Genomic DNA, 19,963 nt, shown 5'->3' on the forward strand with positions numbered 1-19,963 from the left:
CTCAGTCAGTACACAGTATCCAAGTAAAGTCTTCTTTCAGCTTGACTTGGGGTGGTCTCTCAGATTCCCTGGATTCCCTTCCATGGTCCCAGATCCTACCTGCATTCACCAGACTATCACCTGGGTTCAAAGGCAGGCAGCTCCCAGGTCCTTGTGCAGCTCTCCACACACTTCTTGTTCCACGATGAAGCTCACAGCATCCAGTCCACCTTAAATCCAGTTTCTGTTCCTGGGAAGTCAAGGCTCAACAAAGTCACTAACAAGTTCATGCAAAGTACCAGCATCGTGGTCATGCTTCCTCAGTCTTTGGCAGCTCCAGCTGGCCCTCAGAAATCCTCAGCAGCTCTGGCTGGCCCTCAGACTCAGCAGAAGTTTCAGCTGGTTCCCAGAATCAAAATCACTTCATCCAGGTTCTCCAAATAAAAATCATTCTCTTCAGCCTCCCTGGGCAGCAGCAGCTTCTGTCTCCATGAAGCTTGCTCCAAGAAGATCTGTCTGACCCAGCAGGGGCTTCTCCTTATATACACTGCATTAACTTCTTCCTGTTTCAGCCAACCCTTTCTTGTTACTTTAGCAACAGGGGTTCATACCTTCTGTTTCCTCAACAGAGGCTTGATTAATTACTAAGTGCTAAGTACCTGTTACCTTTGCCAATACAAAGGGATGAAATTACATAACTATTACATTTGGGTGGTGGCAGCAAAATAAAAGCACATCCCTCCTTTCATTCCTCCCCATCTGATCAGATGGAACAGATAGCCAGTGTAACATTTTAATAAAAGATCTATCTAGAAAAAAAGAACTTATTAGCTTACTCCCTGCTTTGCCTTAAGAGTTAGATCAAGTCAGCATACATTTATTAAACACTTACTATGTGCCAGGCACACTCTGTAAGTACCAAGAATATAGATACAAGCCAAAAAAAAAAAAAAAAGAGAGAGAGTCCCTGCCCTCAAGGAGCTTACATTCTAATGGAGAATCCATAAAAGGGACCTGAAAAGCAAGAGGGAGAAAGTCACCCTGACTAGGACATGGTGAAGAAGTCTGGAGAGTCAAGAATAGAGCCAGGGGAGGAGCGATTCTTGAAAACAACTCTGTCTAGCACTTTGTAGTCTTGATTTCATTGATTTACACATTTATGTAAGGAAAGCTTTAGGAAGAAGGACTACAGCTGAAAAGCAGATTTGAGAAGGACTTAAATGGAAGGATCTCATAAAGTAGAGGAGGAACTGAAGGAAGAGAAATATTTGAAGAGAAAATTAAAGGTCATTCATTCAATCAAGAAGAAGCCATTTCTTCATTTGCTACCAGCTGCTCCGATTGGTTTCAGAGCTATCATCTTCATCATGTCTTGCCCAGGAAAATCTTATCACCAGGAGACTCATCATCATCATCATAGGAATTGCTTCAGCTTTGCTAGTCATACCTCATTAGTACCTGCAGATGCTTCTGTGCCTCTGATTGGAGGCCTGGAGGGTCCAAGAATGAAAAGCTACTTCCATAGCCTCCCTTTATAGAGGACTTAAAATGCCATCTTTCTCTTCATTTGACAGAAGTTGCTCTGCTTCGTTTTAAGTCTAACATCTGCTGTGGCATGCAACACCCCCCCCCTCAGTTTTTTCTGGGTGTTGTCTTCCCTCATTAGATTATAAGCTTCTTGAGGGGAGGGACTATCTTTTTCTTTTTGTATCTCCAGTATTTAGCACAGTGCTTGGAATATAGTAGATGTTTAATAAATATCAAAGAGGTCAGAACTTGGTAAAAGAAGGGAAAAGATGTTGGGTGTGGCTGTTGTGGTAATAACAGTATTCTCAGAGATGAAGAGAATGACAACTCCATAGCTAAAAGCATGGATACTTTTACATAACAGTTCTTCTAGAGCTACTAGCAAGAATGACTAACAACTGAGCATCTCATATCTAGCAAATATGGAGAATTTTTCAGGGGCTTTCATAGAGTATGCAGTGTTTGTATAGCTTACATATCCAAGTGATTACTGTGCTTAAAGTATAGACTGATCTCTCTCCTAGAAGAAAAGGTAAAGTGGTAATAACCAGTTTTGAGGTTATAGGAGAATGATTTGAAAACAGAAATAACAACAAAGAAAGGCTTCAGTGTGAAAGTGAAGAAAAAGGTTTCAAGGGTCAGAGGGAAATCTTAATCTGTTAGGAAGTTGGAGGGTGGAAGAATATGAAACAAAAAAGAAGGTTCTGGACAGCATTGAAGAGGAAGCTGCTACTGCTTACATTACAATGAATGATGATATGAATCCAATGATGATATGAATCCCCAGTTGTTGTCAGGTAAGAGATCATCTGGTGTAATAAAAGTGAGACTAAGAAGAGCTAAATGGTGGTTGATGACTCCCTGCTGAGGAGGCTCTGAAACTGCTATCTGTTTACCTGACAACAATAATAGCAACTTCTGCACTCTTCCTAAGACATCTAGGAACATGGCTGAGAACTTCCCAGGACTTGTCAAATCAGATGATTTCTAGTGATACTCATGGGCACAAATAATTTTGCCAGAAAGAACCTAGAAAACTTTGATAAAGATTATAAAGTCTTAGACAAGAAACTGAAGATCTTAGGGATGTAGGTAGTCAATTGAAGGCAAAGGACATCAGAAGAAAGAGGTAGATTTGGGAAGTGAAAATCAAGTTAAGAAGATGGTATCTGAGAATAGGATTCGGATTTCTGGACTGTGCCTTAAAAATATAGGAAAAACAGCAATGGAGTGCACCTAATTTTCGTGAGTGTATTTGCCTGTTGTGTATTTGCATCTTACAAATCTAATTAAAAGTATGTTAAGCTGGAAGAAAAGGGAGTGTGAATGATGCATATGTATATCTCCAACTAGATATCTAGAGAGCAGCTGTAAGTGTTGAAAGAATATCACTAGAGATACCAGAAGTTCACAGGTCCAAAATCTCCATGTAAGAAAGATATCCCCATATTAAAAAAGAGCCAGTTATACTATAGACTACCTTGACAGAAAGATGAGCTGAGTATTTTGGGGAACATCACAAGTCTGGCACAAAGCATAATATAGTAGTGATGAAGAACTCCATTTGTTTGGAAATCTGCTGGAGCTCTCAGCTACAAGTGAAGAGGCTAATATTTGTTGACTTTTCTTAATTATTACTTCATTCTTCAAGAGACTGAGGAACTAACAAGGGAAATTTCTATTCTGTATCAGATTCTCACCATCAAGAAAGAAATGGTTCTTGGGGTGGAGATAATGAGAACTTTGAAGGGATGGGACCAGATCATTTTTAAATTTGTGATAAAGAGAGGAAAGCCAAGGAAAAAGTGAATTCATCCTACACTTTAGAAGATCCAATTTTGAAAAGTTCAGAAAAAGATGCCATGGACTAAAATTCTGTGGGGAAGTCAACCCAGGAGAGATAAGAAACTATTAAGGCAGATATGAAAGACCAAGAAGAAATTTTGATGAGGAGGAAAGCCAGGTGTTGTATAGAGACCAGTGTGGATGTATAACCCTACCAATCGATTTAGATTTTTTAAAAATGTGTATGGAAGCCAAAAGCAAGGAAAGGTAATAGAGGATGATTACAAATCCTTGGCATCATCCTGTAACAATAGTGTCAGGGGTTGGAAAGCTCATAGTGAGTTCAGTCTAGTAAAGAAAACTAAGAAACCGGGAGGCTCAAATGATGAATAATTAATGCTTGGGATGATGAGATAACAGTAACTTACAGAGAGAAAGCAATGCTGTTCAACTGTTTTCCCTGCCTAGAATCTTTGAACTGGAAAGGATAAAATAAAGATGGCTGCTATTAAGTTGATACCAAGATAAGTAAAGAGATGATAAGAGGTCAGCAACTGCAGTGGATGGGTTCAGGTCATCAGGCCAGATGAACCATATTTTTGGTTTGAAAGAACTGGTGGATGTGGTTGCTGAGTCAGTGATTTTTGAAAGATTGGGTAGGATTTTTTTGGGGGGGAAGGGCTTTTTTTTTGGAGGGGGAAAGACCGTGCAATTGGCGTTAAGTGACTTGCCCAAGGTCACACAGCTAGTGAATGTGTCACGTGTCTGAGGATAGATTTGGACTCAGATCCTTCTGACTCCCTGCTCTATTCACTGTGCCACCTAGCCGCCCCAAGACTGAGTAGGATTGAGAAGGCACAGAGGACGGGAGAAGAGCAAATATCTTTGTTTTCAAAAAAGGAAAGATAATGGAATCTGCACATTGCAATTCTTGGCAAAACTCTAGAAAGTATTGTTAAAAAGATGGTTAGCTTGTTGTAGATAGCTAGCCTTGAAACAGGGACAACCTGGGTTCAGGTTTAGCTTTAGGCTTACTGGATGTTTTACCAAGGGGAGGTTACCTAACTTTTCTGTGCCCCAAGCAACTCTCTTAGACTATAATTTGCATAGAAGGTGATCTTGCTTTGATTGTGGGAGTTTTTTTTTTTTACCTGGGAATTCCCTATACCAATGAAATCAGAAATCTAGTTTCTATCCCTATGCCTAGTGAATATATAGAAAAGGAAGTGGTGATCACATAGAGGAAGCTTATCTGAGATTAATCTCATTTTCTTTTTTGACTGAATTATTAGGTGGATAGATTAGGGGAATGCTGTAAATATAGCTTACTTAGATTTTAGCAAAGTATTTGATAAAGTGTCTTGCTATTCTTGTGGAAAAGATAAATGTTGACTAGACTTTTGTACACTTAGGTAGATATCTACAAGGTAAAATGGCCAAACCCAAGAGGGCATCATCTTAAATGGTTTGATGTCAGTTAGAAGGAGGTCTTTAATAGAATAGCTCAAAGAACTGTGCCACTTAACATTACTTCAGTGATTTGTTCAAAGGCATAGTTGGGATGCTTATCCAATTTTCCTATTTCACAAAACTAAGAAAAAACACTAACATATGGAATTATAGATTTTAGACAGGCCTCTACAGACTACAACATTAGACAGAGTCTAGTGAAATGAAATTTAGCATGTAGAGCTAACACTTGGGTTCCAAAAATCAACTTCACAAATCCATGATGGAGGAAACATGGCTAGATAGAAGTTTATCTGAAAATGGTTGGGGGGTTGGGGTGGGGGTGTTAGTTCTCTGCAAGCCTGGTATGTGTCAGCAGTATCACCTGGAAACAAAGAAAGCTATTATATTCTTGCCCTTGAAAAAGAGAAGTGGTGTCCAGGACTAGCAAGGTGAAAGTCATGTTATACTCTGGTCTGATCTGGCTACATCCTAAAATATTATCTTCAAGTTTAAATGCTACATTTTAAGAAAGCTGATAAACTGGAGAGTATTTAGTGAAGAGCTATTATGATAGTGAAGGCCCTCAGGTTTTTGTGATATAAGAATTAGTTGAAGGAATGAGAGTTGTTTTCCCTGGAGAAGAAAAGGCTTAGAGGCCCAGGAGAACATAACTTGTCCAGGTATTTCAAGGACTGTCTCATGGAAGAGGGATTAGACATATTCTGATTCCCTGCAGGACTATGAGCCATTGGTGGAAGTCTTCAAGAAACATTTAGTCAGTCAATAAGCATTTATTCAGCATTTTCTGTGTGTTATATTTAAGTTTCGATTTAAGGAAGATGACATAGAACTAGCTACCTCCAACAGCACCACAGTTAAGAGTAGGGACTTTCCTTCCCCTCCCCACCAACAGATAGCAGAAAGATAAACTGATCAGTAATTACCTGATTGGAACCAGGGACTTTCCCCTTCTCCAGTCCCACTGGCCCCATTTTCCTTGAACATAGGAAGTCCATTGCTATCTGAATGCTGAGCCTCAGATCCCTGTCTCTGTTGGAGATATCCCAAAGCCCCACTTCACTCTAACACTAACCCACTAGCCTCTTGGTAGGAGACCAGCTGTGTGTCTTTCAGTTACTCCCCAGAATTCTCTAGGCCTTGCCATCTGTCCTTTTACTTTCACTGCCAGAGTACCACCTGGCCTTTCCATCTTCCAGGAATTGAACATAAACACAAACCCTTCTTTATATGTCATGTCCCCTATTAGAATGTGAGTAGTAACTGTCAGGATTTTTCTATTTGTATTTCCAGAGCTTAGCATGATGTTTGGCATGTAATAAGAACTCAATAATGCTTCTCCATTCCAAGGAAGAATAATTTACCATCAGAGTTCTCCCAAAATATCATGGGCTGCTTTTGAGGGTAATGATTTGCCCTGCACTAGAGTTTATTCAGATAGAGGTTAAATAACCAATTTGTTGAGTATGATTCCTGTCAAGACTGCAGGTTAGAATAGATGAATTCCTTCAAGCTCTGAAATTCTGGGATTCTCTAACTAGTCCTGTCATAACCCTCTAGCCTTATCTCTCATTATTTCCTACCCGAGTCCTGAATGTTTGCCCCTGTACAGAATTTGCTAGTTCCCCTCTCTATACCTTTACTTCTGCTGTCCTCTTGAAAGTTTGCAACCTTTTTGTAACTCAGAATCCTATTAATGGAATGTCAAACCGATACATTATCTTAGAAATTCTCTAGTCCAACTCCCATATGTTACATATGGAAAAACTGAGACCCAGGAAGGGGAAGATTATGAGCAGGATTAGATCCCAGGTCTTTTGACTCCCAGTTTGATGCTATTTTCACTATACTGTGCTTTTAAAGCTCCCCTCTTTTAAGTAGCTTTTCCTCCTTTTACCTTTGGGAATGCCTTAACACTTCATCAACTTTTCATACTTCTTGATAAAGTTGCTTTTTAATTCCAATTACAGATTTTACAAATTGGTATTTCCTTTCCTTGAACTTACAGGTCTTTGTACTCTGTCTCTGTTGTTTGTATTGCTATCATCTCTGTGGCTTATCTCTTCTGTTGTTGTAAGATACCTAAAGGTGGGCTGATTGTCTTTTTCTTGGGCACCTTCAGTGTGTCTTATGAGTTTATATAACATATAGACAGTTATTGCTTTATCTGCTCCAGCTCAGATGACAGCTCTTGGCAGGTCACAGCAGCAGGGTGTGTTGTGTGCTGGCAGCTACACAGTAGTGCTGGTGCAGACTCATACCAGGGGTCCTCAGCACAGAGTAGTTAAGGGGATGGGGCCATATGAAGCCTCGTGAGGGGAGAGAAAGTCTGTGGAACAGTCTGCTTTATATATTAAGTGAGAACCGACTGTACTTGGGGCTCCAAATTATACTGTTGAGATGAGGCTTAGTTGCCCGTTTGAGCTTTTGCATATGAACAGTGATTTGTATCAATAAATGCTATTATAATAAGAGTGCCTGACCTCTTTGTATCTCCATAGTAGATCTTTCTTGAAAGTACCTGGGAAAGCCTGAGCAAAGCTCAGACATTTGTTGAGGAAGAGATCACCTTTCATCAACCATCTTCTCACTTCCTAATCTCTAGCTATTTATGCATGCAAACTGCCTGCAAAGTTAGCTACTGACTCTTTCACCCCTAGCAGAAGTTCTGGGTAGTACCCATAGCTCCTTGAGTTATAGAAAGCAGTTATTTTTTAGTAGTAGAAGGAAAGTAAAAAAAAGAAGGAAATTAACTGATGTTTTAAATGCCTACTATGTGATTAAACATTTTATTAAGTGTTGGGAATACAGATTTTTAAAAAAGCAAGACAACCCCTGCCCTCAAGGAGCCCACATTCTAATTGTGAGAGACAACATATAAAAGAAACTTTAGCTGTAGGGTGTGTAGAAAGCCCCAAAGTTCTAAGGGTACAGCAGCAGGCAGATGACAATGCCCAGGTGCCTCTTGGTTGCATTAGTACATCAACTGACAGTGCCAGGGATCTGGAAGGCATAGAGCTAGGACAGATGGCCTGGTGGTCCTTCCCATCCAAAGTTAGAGTTGTTGTCTCCCATCCTATCCAGGTTGTGTGAGCAGTCAGGCAGCCCCATTGTTTGGCTGGCCTGAAAAGAGTCTAGGCAGCTGGCAGAGGAGATGAAAGGAAAGTGAAGAGGGGAAGATTATAATGCCCCCAATTGTGGCAAATCGAACTCCCTTTGCCCTCTGTTGTCCATTCTTAGGGACTCATTCCTTGCCCTCCTCTCTTCACAACCCAGTTCCGTTCTGATCATAGACATACACAGAAGTACTGGACAGAGATATTCTACTCTTTCCTCATAAAGGGGGACAATGTCTCTGAGCAAGGACCATAGTTAGGTACCTCCTCAGCCTTTAAAAAGCATGTGGTGGCATTTGCCTTACACAAATGATTGCGGTATTAAATGGTTACAATTTTATTTGATAAGTAGCTATATGTGCACCATATACCATCCATGTTGAGCAGCAAATCTGGTATTCTGCTGTGCTTTTGAGTGTGACCCACGTTTCAGGAAGCTGGACAAAATGCTCATGTTTCTGACTGAGGTGTTGTCAGAAATCTAGTGACAGGACTTTACTTTATTGCTTTTGTACTTTTAAGGAAATAAATGTTAGCAAGGTCATTTCTCAATCAAATCATTTCACACCTGAAGTTTTTATCAGTTAATTAAATGCCTTTCATAAGGTTGCTGTTTTATTTAAATCTGGAAAATTGACTACCAGGTATTCATTAATTCAGTGATTTATAAATGTATCTGCCATAATAAAAGAGAATAATTTTGTTTTAAAGGTATCCTATGCTCGGCCAAGCTCAGAAGTTATCAAAGATGCCAATTTGTATATTAGTGGACTCCCAAGGACAATGACACAGAAAGATGTGGAGGACATGTTTTCACGATTTGGACGTATTATCAACTCCCGTGTACTTGTGGATCAGACAACAGGTATGCCAGGCAACACAGGATACCTGTGCCAGTGCTTGCTAAGGATTGTGGTGGCTGATGTTTTTCCTGGAAGTTTTTCCTGTGTTTTTCAGGGAGTTGCAGATAGTTTGAATATGATTTAAATGTCTAATTCCTCTGTAGGATGGGCAGTTAAGTAACTGGATGATGGTACCTAGGTTTAAGACTTCTTAGATACATGAGACTGGAAAAGGAAGTGAAAAGAATGGAGCCTCACCTTTATAGTGCCATTTGATGTTGAAAGCAAGAGAAACATCATGAATTTCTCTTATCAAATCCATACAGGAAAGGGGGGCTAGGCAGTCTGGTGTCTGTCCTGGAAGTGCTTAGAAAGAGGATGACTTACTTGACTAGGTTTCTGTTATTCTAATGCTTTCAGTCAGTCAGTAAATACTGATTAAACAATTACTATGTTCCAGGCATTGTGTTAAGTGTTGGGGCTTCAAAGAAAAGCAAAAGATAGTCCTTGGCTTCACAATCTATGGAGGAGACCACAGGCAAACAACTATGCACAAACAATCTATAGACAGAATAAATAGGAATAATCAACAGAGGGAAGCCACTAGCCTTAAGGGGGTTTGGGAAAGGTTTCCTATTGAAAGTGGGTTTTCAACTGGGACTTTAAGGTAGGCAGAGATGAGGAGGTAGAACATTCCAGGTAATGGGGGATAGTCAGTGAAAATTTCCAGAGCCATGAGATGGACAGTCTTGTTTGGAGAACAGCTAGGAGGCCAATGTCACTGCATTAAAGAGTGTTGTGTGGAGGTGAGGGGAGGTAGGTGTAACTTTGATTTTGAGAAAGCAGATAGCTCACACTTAAAAGGAGCAGGTGTAGAATTTCTTTTTTTGTCATGTATAATTAGTGCTATCATAATTGAGAAGCTCCATGGCTGTCTCTTTTTGTCAGAGTGCCCTTCTATGCCCTTCTGGGACTTCTCTTGAGTACCTATCTCTACAAAAGTGTTTTAATGTGACATTTTAAATTTTCCAAAATTCAAGTTTTGAAAATCAAAGCTACTTGATAGCTAAAAGAATCCGAATTCGGTGGGAGCAGGTGATACTGGCAAATGTGAAAGTGAGATTTTTGGCAAATGATTCCAGTGAGAATGATCTGGAATTGACTTGGGGAGATTTTTGTATACCTTTATCAGTAAGCATACTTTTTACCTTTTGTAGCAGCAAGCACCCCAAGCGTCCTCAGGGTTTGCAGCTACCACAGGTTCTTGGATCTGCTTTGTTAAAGGAAAGCAACTCAAAATGGGTTAACAAGCTTACTTTAATCAGTCAGACATATATCGTTTACCTTGTTCAGGAGAAAAGGTCAGCACCCTGAACCTCAAAGTATACAGGCATAATTATCAAGACAGAAACATCAAGTAGACAGATTTCCAAACTGTCCAACCATTACATCCATACCCAGTCAACATCTGGGTTTCCACATTCTGGGTTTTTCAAAGCCGGGGGACTCTCAACAACGGCTTCCCAGAATTCAGATCAAATCACAGAACACTTCTCAAAGTGAGTCCCAAAACAAAGGTACACATCAGGGCTTATATAGCCTTCTCCTGGCTCAGAGAATGTAACAACCTTATTGACCCACTGGCCAATCAAAAAGTATCTACTGAAAAACAAGCCTCCCTCCCCAGGCTTCTGGTGCACTTTAGCCTAGGGGCAGGGAAGATCTTTAAAATTTACATTCGCATTACACCTTTCTGTTGTTTAAACCCCATATATACTATAAAAATAATGAAAACTATTTTTTCCAGTCTATGCGGAGAATTGTCAAGTTGTTGAACCTTTAAGTCAACAAGCAACAAACTTATGGATTTATCAGACCATAGAACTAGAATAAAGGGTAGCAGAGTCAAGAAATAGCCCTTGCTAAGCTGATGTTTCAAAGTAAAGAGTTTAGATGTTTACTAAAAACTGAGAAATGGTATGGAAATGCATTGAAAGAACCAAATGATCAGGCTTTGTTGTCATGTTACTTCCCAGAACAAAGTAGAAATCTATCTCAGAGTATATATTTGGCATCTAATCAAAACTGATTTGAACACCTTTTTAGGAATGTACCATCAAGAATTTTCTCCCAGACTACCAAGCCTTGACTATAGAATTACATTTGCACTTTAGTTTTCTTATAAGAACTTCAAAATTCTCCCTTAGTCCTTGTTAACTTGTTATTTGATAATCAAATAACATTTATTAAATACCTACTATGCACTAGGCACTGTGCTAAGTGCTGCAAATAGAAAAAGACAAAAGGCAGTCCTTGCTCTTAAGGAATTTACAGTCTGATGGGGGAGACAACATGCAAATAAACATATACAAACCAAGCTATATGTAATATATGTAGAAAGTAATTAACAGAGGAAAAGCACTAGAATTTTGAGGGATTGGGGAAAGCTCCCTGTAGAAGGTGGGATTTTGGTTGGGACCTAAAGGAAGCCAAGGAAATCAGTAGTCAGGGTGGAGGAAGGATAGTTACAGGCATGGGAGACAGCCAGAGAAAATGCCCAGACCTGAGAGATGGAGGCCAGTGTCACTGGATTGAAGAGTATGGTTTGGGAAGTAAGGTGTAAGAAGATGGGAAAGGTAGGAGAGGACTAGTTTATGCAGGACTTTGAATGGCAAACAGAGCATTCTGGAAGCAATAGGAAGCCAATGGAGTTCATTGAGTAGAGGTCAGAGTTTGCATCAATCCAGACACAAGATGAAGGCCTATACCAAGACGATGTCAGGGTCAGAGGAGAAAAGGGGGCATACTCAAAAGATGTGAAACCAGCAGGCCTTGGCAAAAGATTGGGTATGGGGGGGGGTGGGGTATAGTGAGGGGCAGGGGGACGTCTAGGTTGTGAACCTGAGGGACTAGGAGGATGGTGTTGTCCTCTCTAGTAATAGGGAAGTGGCAGGGGAGGGGGATTTTAGGGGAAAAGATAATGAGCTCCATTTTGGACATAGTAAATTTAAGAGGCTGCTGGATATCCAGCTCAAGAAGTCTGAAAGGCAGATGGTGATTGGAGATTGGATGTTAACAGAGATTGGGCACAACAGGTTGATTTGAGAATCATCAGCATAGATAATCAGATCCATGGGAGCTCATGAGATCACCAAATAAAAGTCAGATAGAGGGAGAATAGAAGGTGGCCCAGAGCAGAACCCCAAGGGACACCTATGGTTAAAAACAATGAGCTAGAGGAAGATACAGCAAAGAAGACAGAGGAGTGGTCAGATAGGTAAGAGAACTAGGAGAGAGTGTTGTCTCAAAAACCTAGAGACAAGAAAGTGTAAACCTGGAGAGAGTGATTCACAGCATCAGAGGCTATGCAGAGGGCTTGAGAAGAATGAGCATTGAGAAAAAGCCATTCATTGGATAGGACAACTAAGAAATCACTGGTAACTTTCAAGAGAGCAGTTTTGGTAGCATGATGAGGCCAAAAGCCTCTTTTTAGCCCCTCCGCTACTTGAGGTGAGTAAAGGCCGTGAAGGTAGCAGTTGTTAGCAAGGAGACACATAAGGCATTTCTTATTTCTGTCTTTGGGGTTAGGAGTGATTGGATCAAAGAGATAGTAGGAAGGGAAAAAATTAAATTGGAATAATGGAAGGAAAAGGTAGGAAAGTAAGAAAGAAATTCTGATGAATAGTGACCATGCTGTAGTACCAGAAGGCATCATTAATGCCTACCATTCTCTGTTCTGTCTCTTTTTCCTTCTTTCCCATTTTTTTCCACTTTATTTTTTAAAGGAAACAGCCATGTGCATAAAAATTTAAGAGGTAGAGGACAAAGTAGGATAGGTCATTTCTGAACTTGCTTTGCCCCTTGGACCTCTGAAGTAGATTGTGGTTGGAGGAGAGATTGGGCTTGGCTGGTTGTCCCCAGGTACCTGCTTCTTATTGGTAGGGCCCTTGTTGCAGGTGACACCCTGCAGGGCCTCTTGCTACTAAGTGGCCAGAAATCTTACTACTGTTTTATGGAGGGAAGGTTTATTCTGCACTGTAAGTTAAGTGAGGATGAAGGGTGATGGAGGAAGTAGATGTTTAAAAATATTTCAATTGAAACTAGTTTTGTCTTTTGTGATTTTGTATGAAATGCTTCTTAGTATTAAAAGATGTATATTTTGGAAAATTATTTTGAAAATTCCTAAAAGCCAGAACTGATGGGATTTTTACAATAGAGTCCTTTGCTTTATAGTGATGTTTATAACATGTAATTTCAAGTTCACGCTGTTTGGAACTTTTAATTCTAAAATAATGCCCTCTTATGGGTAGATTTATCTTTAGTTAAGAAATAACCTGAAATTTGTCTTTTTATAATTTTTTTATCTTTAGTTAAATCTCTTCCAAATTTTCAAGAAAACCTAATACAGTCATCATTTGTAATGTTATTTCAAACAATACAAATAGGCGAAAAGTTATATGTGTATTTGTAAAGATCCTTTTGTATTGAAAGACTTGTCCCTAATATTTTTCCTAAGGAATGAGCTTGTTCCCTAATACTTTTTTTCTGGGAAACACTAATGGCTTTAATTTTGTAGTTGTTACAAAGTTTTCTAAGTTAGTTTTCTCATGCAGTTGGTGTTGGTTTATGAGATGAATGATTTTGAATATTTGAATAGTTGTTACTTCTGCTTAAAAAGTCACAAATCTAAAGAGAAAAAATTTCCAACAAAGGTGAGTATCCCATGGCTGCCCTCTTTTGTACTTTTGATATTCTTTGGAGAGATGAATTTTCTGGATAGGGAAGTTTGGAAACATTTTCTGGGGAAAGAAACCATTTCATATATTGGGACTTAGTTTCAAAAGAAGTCTAATTTGTACTTGGTGAGAGAGTGTTCTCTTTGAGTGGCTATATGAAAAATCTTCCATGGGATCAGTTAAGATTTGATCTCATGTTCCTTTTCTAATAAAGTTTTATTGATGTATTTTGTTTTTATATTATACATATTTTCAGATTATTTCTACTCTGTGAGAGATCTCTTATTACTAAGCAATCCTGACAATGCAGGGACCTTATCTGAAAGGGCATGTAACATTCCACATTTGTAGAACATTCCACAGCTGTAGCATCCCCCAACACACATCTGTGTTTAAAAAAATAATTAAACCTGTTTTCTCTCCCTTATCCCCATACCATTAAAAAAAGAGAAAAGGAAAAAAAAATATGTAGCAAGTTTCTCGACCAGTTCTGGGAAAAAAACCCAGGCTATCAATAGCCATATGAAAAAATGCTCCAAATCACTAGTAATTAGAGAAATGCAAATTAAAGTACTTTGAGATTCCATTTTATACCTGTTAGATTGGCAGAGATAACAAAAAAGGTAAATTATATGTGTTGAGGGGGAGGGGTTGCTGTGGGAAAACAGGTCCCTTGCTTTTCCATTAGTGTACCTCAGATGGCATTCAACCATTCTGGAAACAGTTTGGAATTGTACTCAAAAAGCTGGTAAACAGTATATGCTCTTTGACCCAGCTATACCACTGATAGACTTATAATCAATAGAGATCAAAGAAATCAAAAGTAATGAGCTTATAGGTATAAAAAATATTTGCAGCAGTATTGTGGTATATGAACATGATGGAATACTATTATAAGAAATGAGAAAATAGGTTATTTCATCTTACGGACTTGTATGAACTAAAACAGTGAAGTAAGAATCAGAAGGACAATTTTTACTCTACCAACAGTTTTGAGGTTTTTCTAAACTGATGAAGAATGAAATGAGCAAAACTAGGGGAACAAGTTGTATAGTAGCAACAATACTATGAAGACAACTCTGAAAGCTATAAGAATTATGATCACTATAGTGACTATCCATGATTACAAAGAACCAATGATAGAGAGACAATAGATTTAAGTGCAGCATGAGACAGGTGTTTTTGTATGCGGTCAGTGAAGGAATTTGTTTTGCTTATGTTTCTCTTTTAGAATCCTTTTTAGGGGATGGCCAACAATAGGAGTTAGGATGAAGACTTATTAAAATATTCCCTTATAGTTTGTAGACTCCTTTCATGTATGCAGCTAATAACTAGGGTAGTATGCTAGTGGTGAAACTGAGTCTTTTATTTCTGTCCATTCCCCAATATTATGAAATCTGTTTCTTCCTTGGCAGATATGATTGTTTAAAATTATAAATATAATTAAATATTGTCCAATTAAGCACTATTTAGTGTCAGGCAAATTGGATTCAACATTTCCCTGGAAAAGACTTATTATTCTTTACTGCCTTTTCAATTTCAAAGGGATGGAAAAGCTTACTGAAGGAGAGAGAGGATGCCCAGAGGGGAGCACAGTCAAGAATTATGAGCTACTTTGCTCGAAATTAATTGCTTGGGTTGCTCCATTTGGTCTTCGGCATATTTATGTTTAAGGCTATCCACCATATCAGCCATACTTTAAAAAATACCCTTGACTTCTTATCAAAGGATGCTACTCTTACCTCCAGATGTCTCTAGGCTGATGATAGACTATGGAACACAACCTCTTGTCTGTAATCTCTCCCTCAGACTGCCCCAATTCACCCTACACTTAAAAATAATCCGAATTCCCAGTTCAAGAGCGTGCCTTCAGGACTTCCCTGTCAAATTCAAACTGCCCTTTGTAGTCTTTTGCTTTAATAAACCTATTCATTTTCTTTTACCTTGTCTCTAGTTCTCAGTAAATACAATATTCCTTTACCTGGATTCTTTATTCAGTTTCATCAGTTTGCTCTTACACACCCAATTTATTGCCTTTACGGCTGCTATTTTCCTCACTTAGAATACCCTTCTCTGACCTTTCATCACCATCATCATCATCAGACAGCCCTAAGTACTTGTTTTTATAGTGCTAAGCTTGGCATTGTGCTGTCAAGGATTATCTAGATCTAGTTCCTACTCTTAAGGAACATATAGTCATTGACACCCAAGTATAGGACATATAGATGGCTGAATAGAAATCTTAAACTGTGGATGAATTATAAGGCATTTAAGTGATTTAAAGGTCATTTAGGAGTGGATTGTAAATTCATAATAAGAGTAGAAGTCAGGGACCCTGACTCCTTGAATTCAATGTCCTGACTGGGTGAGGCAAAGACTGTAGGGAGGGCTAGGTTTTAGAAACTGTTTAATAGTAGGGATGGGGTTGGTGGGTGATCTTTGGAGAAGTATGAAAGTGTTTCTGATGATTCTTGGATTCTTGGGTGTAGGATGGATTGGGTTAGTTTTAGGGACAGATTAGAAACAAGGAGTTGTGGTCTAAGGAATACCACTATCCTGGATAAATCTAAGGCAAAGTAACATCCTTTGATATTCACATGGATTTGCATAAAGTAAGGTACAGTGAACATGGATTGAATAATTGACCAAACAGATGGCATTGATTTTAGTGGTTATCCCAAGAATAGTGGTTCTAATGAGATTGGTGATCTAATTTCCTGGCCCATGAGAGGTTTGAGATGGGGGTTGGGGTGTGTGTGTGTGTGTGTGTGTGTGTGTGTGTGTGTGTGTGTGTGTGAGAGAGAGAGAGAGAGAGAGAGAGAGAGAAGGGCAATAGAGAATACTGCCATTCACACCATAGAAGGTAGAATTCACCGCTAATAAAACTTTAAAACAACAGGTATGGGAACTGAAGTACAGCAATCTGGGACCATTGTGGGGGGTGGGACACAAAAGGCCTTTTAGTTCTTGGTAGGCCTTGAGGGCATTTCTATTGTAGCCCATCTCCTTGTAGCTCTACAGACATCTGGCAAGAGTTGTGGTTCCATCTCAGCATCCTAAACAGCAGCCACTGAGAACAGAGTACACACCTCCTGCCCTAATCATCCAAGTAGTAGTTATCTGTTGTTAAAAAAGAGACAGGGGGGTGGCTAGGTGGCAAAGTGAATAGAGCACTGGCCCTGGAGTTCAAATACTGCTTCAGACATTTAACACTTAACTAGCTGTGTGACCTTAGGCAAGTCACTGAACCCCAATTGCCCTGCCTTCCCCCCTCCAAAAAGAAAAAAAGAAAATTAAAAGAGAATTATGTGATTCATAGTTTCAAGATTTACATTCATTTAGGATTTATATCAACAGTGATTAATATGAAAAAGTTTTGAACTTAAGTGACTGAGGTTTAGTTATCTGGAAAATTCACAAATATAGAATTTCTGGTTGCCCAGGGATTCCTGAAAAATAAGGTGTAACTTTGTATTGAATGATGTCAGTGAAGACTTAACAATTTCACTTTCTCTGCTAGTATTCCTTACTAAGAGTGATAGATTTTGGCTTCCAGAAGAGCATGGACTTGGTTTAATAACTGTAAAAATCTCAGCTGTCTGTGTTAGCAGGAACCTTTCTCTGGCCTTGCTGTAGCAGGGATGAACTTGGTACTTCTGCTGAGCAGGTGGACCTTTTGTGTCCATTTTCTCTAGCACTATATTCCTTCTGTGCAGAAGACATCTGGACTTGATCTTAGTGGAGATGACGTACGGGGAAAGCCAAAGAGAGAACAGATTCCATGTTTAGTTCTCAAGGGACAATGTTCTGTGTTTCTCACAGTGTAACGGAAGTATTAGAGTAGTGGTTAGTGGAAGCCTATATTTAGAAGCAGAGAATAAAGTTGTTATTTGGAAGTGGTTCCACATTAAAGCTTAACTAAAAGCAGTGGTAACCTGTTTTAGTTGCTAAATTGGGGAGACAAAAAAATCAGTCCCGTGAGGTCCAGGTAGTGTACATCAAGCCCTCCTTTTCTCTAGGTTCCTTTTCAGGTAACAAGAAGCGAGGGATTTCTGTCCAGAAAGTTGTATTGTCCTTGCTTGTGTAATTTGTTTTTTTGTTTTGGGTGGGGAGAGGGAGATACCTTGTTGACTTGACTAATACCATCTACAAAGCATACCTACAGGTGTAAACATAGTTCTTTTAATTCCCAGCTGCTGTCACTTGGGTTTTGATTAAGCATGTGTTCATTTTTATGAGTATGCACCAATATGTATTAAACATTTTAATTTAAAATAGCTATAAGATTTGTTTTTAGGCATAAATGCAGCTTGTAGGCTTTGTCTCGGCAGCAACAAGAAAGTCTATCTTAGTATATCCTTTTTCAGGTTGCTTTTGAATTGAATGAGACATTTTTTCAAGTATTTTGGAATATTTATTGTTCCTAAAAATGTGATTTGGCACAGTACTTCCTAGACCTTAGTATAGTCATTTAGGTTGAAATGACAACATTCACTTTTCTGTTATTAAGCTGGTGAATAGTCATTTGGTGAGTTATTTGAGAAAAATGAGTTAATTTGTTTTCATATTTAGGCCTATTTTTAATGTATCCCATCTACCGAATTATCAATATAAACTGAGTTAGGCTGTGGAAGAGTTTGACTTTTGTTTTTCAATTTCAGAAGTGCATGCATTTTTCCCTAACTGCATTTTTATTGATTTGTTAAAAAGGTTTGTCCAGAGGGGTTGCATTTATCCGGTTTGACAAAAGATCAGAAGCAGAAGAGGCAATTACCAGTTTCAATGGCCATAAACCCCCAGGTTCTTCCGAACCCATAACAGTGAAGTTTGCAGCCAATCCTAACCAGAATAAAAATGTGGCACTGCTCTCTCAGCTGTATCACTCACCAGCTAGACGATTTGGAGGGCCAGTTCATCATCAGGCACAAAGATTCAGGTGGGTCAGGAGGACTAATTCACTTCAGGTCTCTGCTGTCACTCTTACCCCCAATCCATTTCCATTTAGGACCAGAGCTGCATTTTTAAAGCTGTAAATAGCTTTGTCCTGGTGTGTGCATCAGTTATGTGAGAATTATCGCTAAAATGAAATTGTTCAAAAGTAATATGTTGTATTGGAATCCTTCCCTCCCCCAAAACTAAAAATGTATCTTTATGAAAACGCTGATTTCCAAAGCGGTGTCTTCTTGAGCTAGAATCAAGAGGGAGGGGGTGGAAAATGGACACGATCCCTGCTATGTAGAGTGAATTGTAAAGTACTTGAACTCAGTCTCCAGTTAAATGAGACTCAAAGAATAAGCTGAAGCATCCCACCCACAGGGAAATCAGCAGGCACAGTTGGATGGGATTCTGTTTTACAAAAATTCCAAACAAATTTCTAGATATTTGACCAATAGTTCCAGGGCAAACCTGTCTTTTTAAAATATAATCTATTCTAAAGCCCTTTCCCCAGATGTAAGTGATAATTGATGCAGGGACCTTGGTTTTTTTCTAGCTTGAAAATGCCCCAATAATAGTGGTCCCCCATGGCAGAGGGCTGTTCCCATCTGGTAGACTACAACAGAGTAGATGCAGAACTGGAATTTCAAAGTTGGCTTTGCTGCTGCTGCCTTGCTGCCCACCCTGAGGCGGGTCACAACTTTCTGAGCCTCTTTTTCTGTTAAACAGAAATGGCATGTTGACTGATCTCCCTAGCGGGCTGAGGATTTTTCTTCATGACTGTAAATACCAGAAGTACGTTTCTCATCAGATATCCTCATCTTTGTGTTTGAGAAATCAGGTCAGAAGGACTTGTTCAATCCCACAGGTGAAATTTGTTTTCCAAGGCCTGATGAAAGTTTAGTACTCCATACCTCCTAATACCCTGTGCTGCAAATGAGTTATCTGACCTCTTTTACATGGCTTTGCTAATTTAAAGGCACATCATTGGAGGGTCTTTTTTTTTTTCTTATTGAGAAGTAAAGTGGATATTCTGAAAATAATAATGCAGCTCTCACAGCTCCCCCTCTCTGGCACTTTTCAGATTTGCAAAGTGCTTTCCTTATGTAGGAAGCATAGAGTCAGATGTATTATTATCCCCATTTTATAGATGAGGAGGTATTGTCCATGGTCTGATCACTAAGCAATGTCAGAAGTAGAATTTAAACCCAGGACTTCTGGCTCAAGGGCAGCAGTGCTCTTCCCACTAAGTCCTGTTACCTCTCTTGATTGGTGGTGAGTACAGAGTGACTACTAAGTCTAATAAGCAGTTAGATAATGGAGCTAGGGAACAAGGAAAGAATGGAAAAGAAGAATGGGGACTTTTATCCCAGGAAGTAGAGAGAAAGAAAAGACAGAAAATGGAGAACTAAAATTTTAGAGAGGCCAAAAGCTAGAGTAGCTAATGAAGAGAATCATTAAAAGCCTAAAATGTGAGAATGGAAAGGAGACAGGGAAGAATAAGTAGGGATAAAAGAGGAAAGATTTAGTTACCAAAGAACATCTGAAAACAGAAAGGGAACAGGGCCCACAG

At 39.2% G+C, this 19,963-nt stretch overlaps 2 protein-coding genes across 6 annotated transcripts in view; both read left to right on the forward strand.

Annotated features, from left to right (window-relative positions):
- The window catches only part of TIMM44 (translocase of inner mitochondrial membrane 44), a 207,252-nt gene that overhangs the window by 128,587 nt on the left and 58,702 nt on the right, over nucleotides 1-19,963 (forward strand). The gene's annotated exons all lie outside the window — the stretch shown is intronic.
- Nucleotides 1-19,963, forward strand: part of ELAVL1 (ELAV like RNA binding protein 1) — an 85,073-nt gene that overhangs the window by 61,664 nt on the left and 3,446 nt on the right. For 3 of the 5 annotated variants that reach the window (XM_069099332.1, XM_069099166.1, XM_069099384.1), the window contains 3 exons: nucleotides 8,589-8,742; nucleotides 18,166-18,391; nucleotides 19,120-19,185. In XM_069099332.1, the coding sequence (XP_068955433.1) occupies nucleotides 8,589-8,742; nucleotides 18,166-18,391; nucleotides 19,120-19,185 (446 nt within the window). Of the gene's footprint in view, nucleotides 1-8,588; nucleotides 8,743-18,165; nucleotides 18,392-19,119; nucleotides 19,259-19,963 lie in introns of all 5 variants that reach the window. The other 2 variants (XM_069099300.1, XM_069099253.1) reach the window with 2 other exon arrangements.

Source organism: Petaurus breviceps, unplaced genomic scaffold (genome assembly GCF_028583685.1).
Source record: "Petaurus breviceps papuanus isolate PSGF00001 unplaced genomic scaffold, PetGlider_PUasm1.0 103, whole genome shotgun sequence".
NCBI lineage: Eukaryota > Metazoa > Chordata > Mammalia > Diprotodontia > Petauridae > Petaurus > Petaurus breviceps.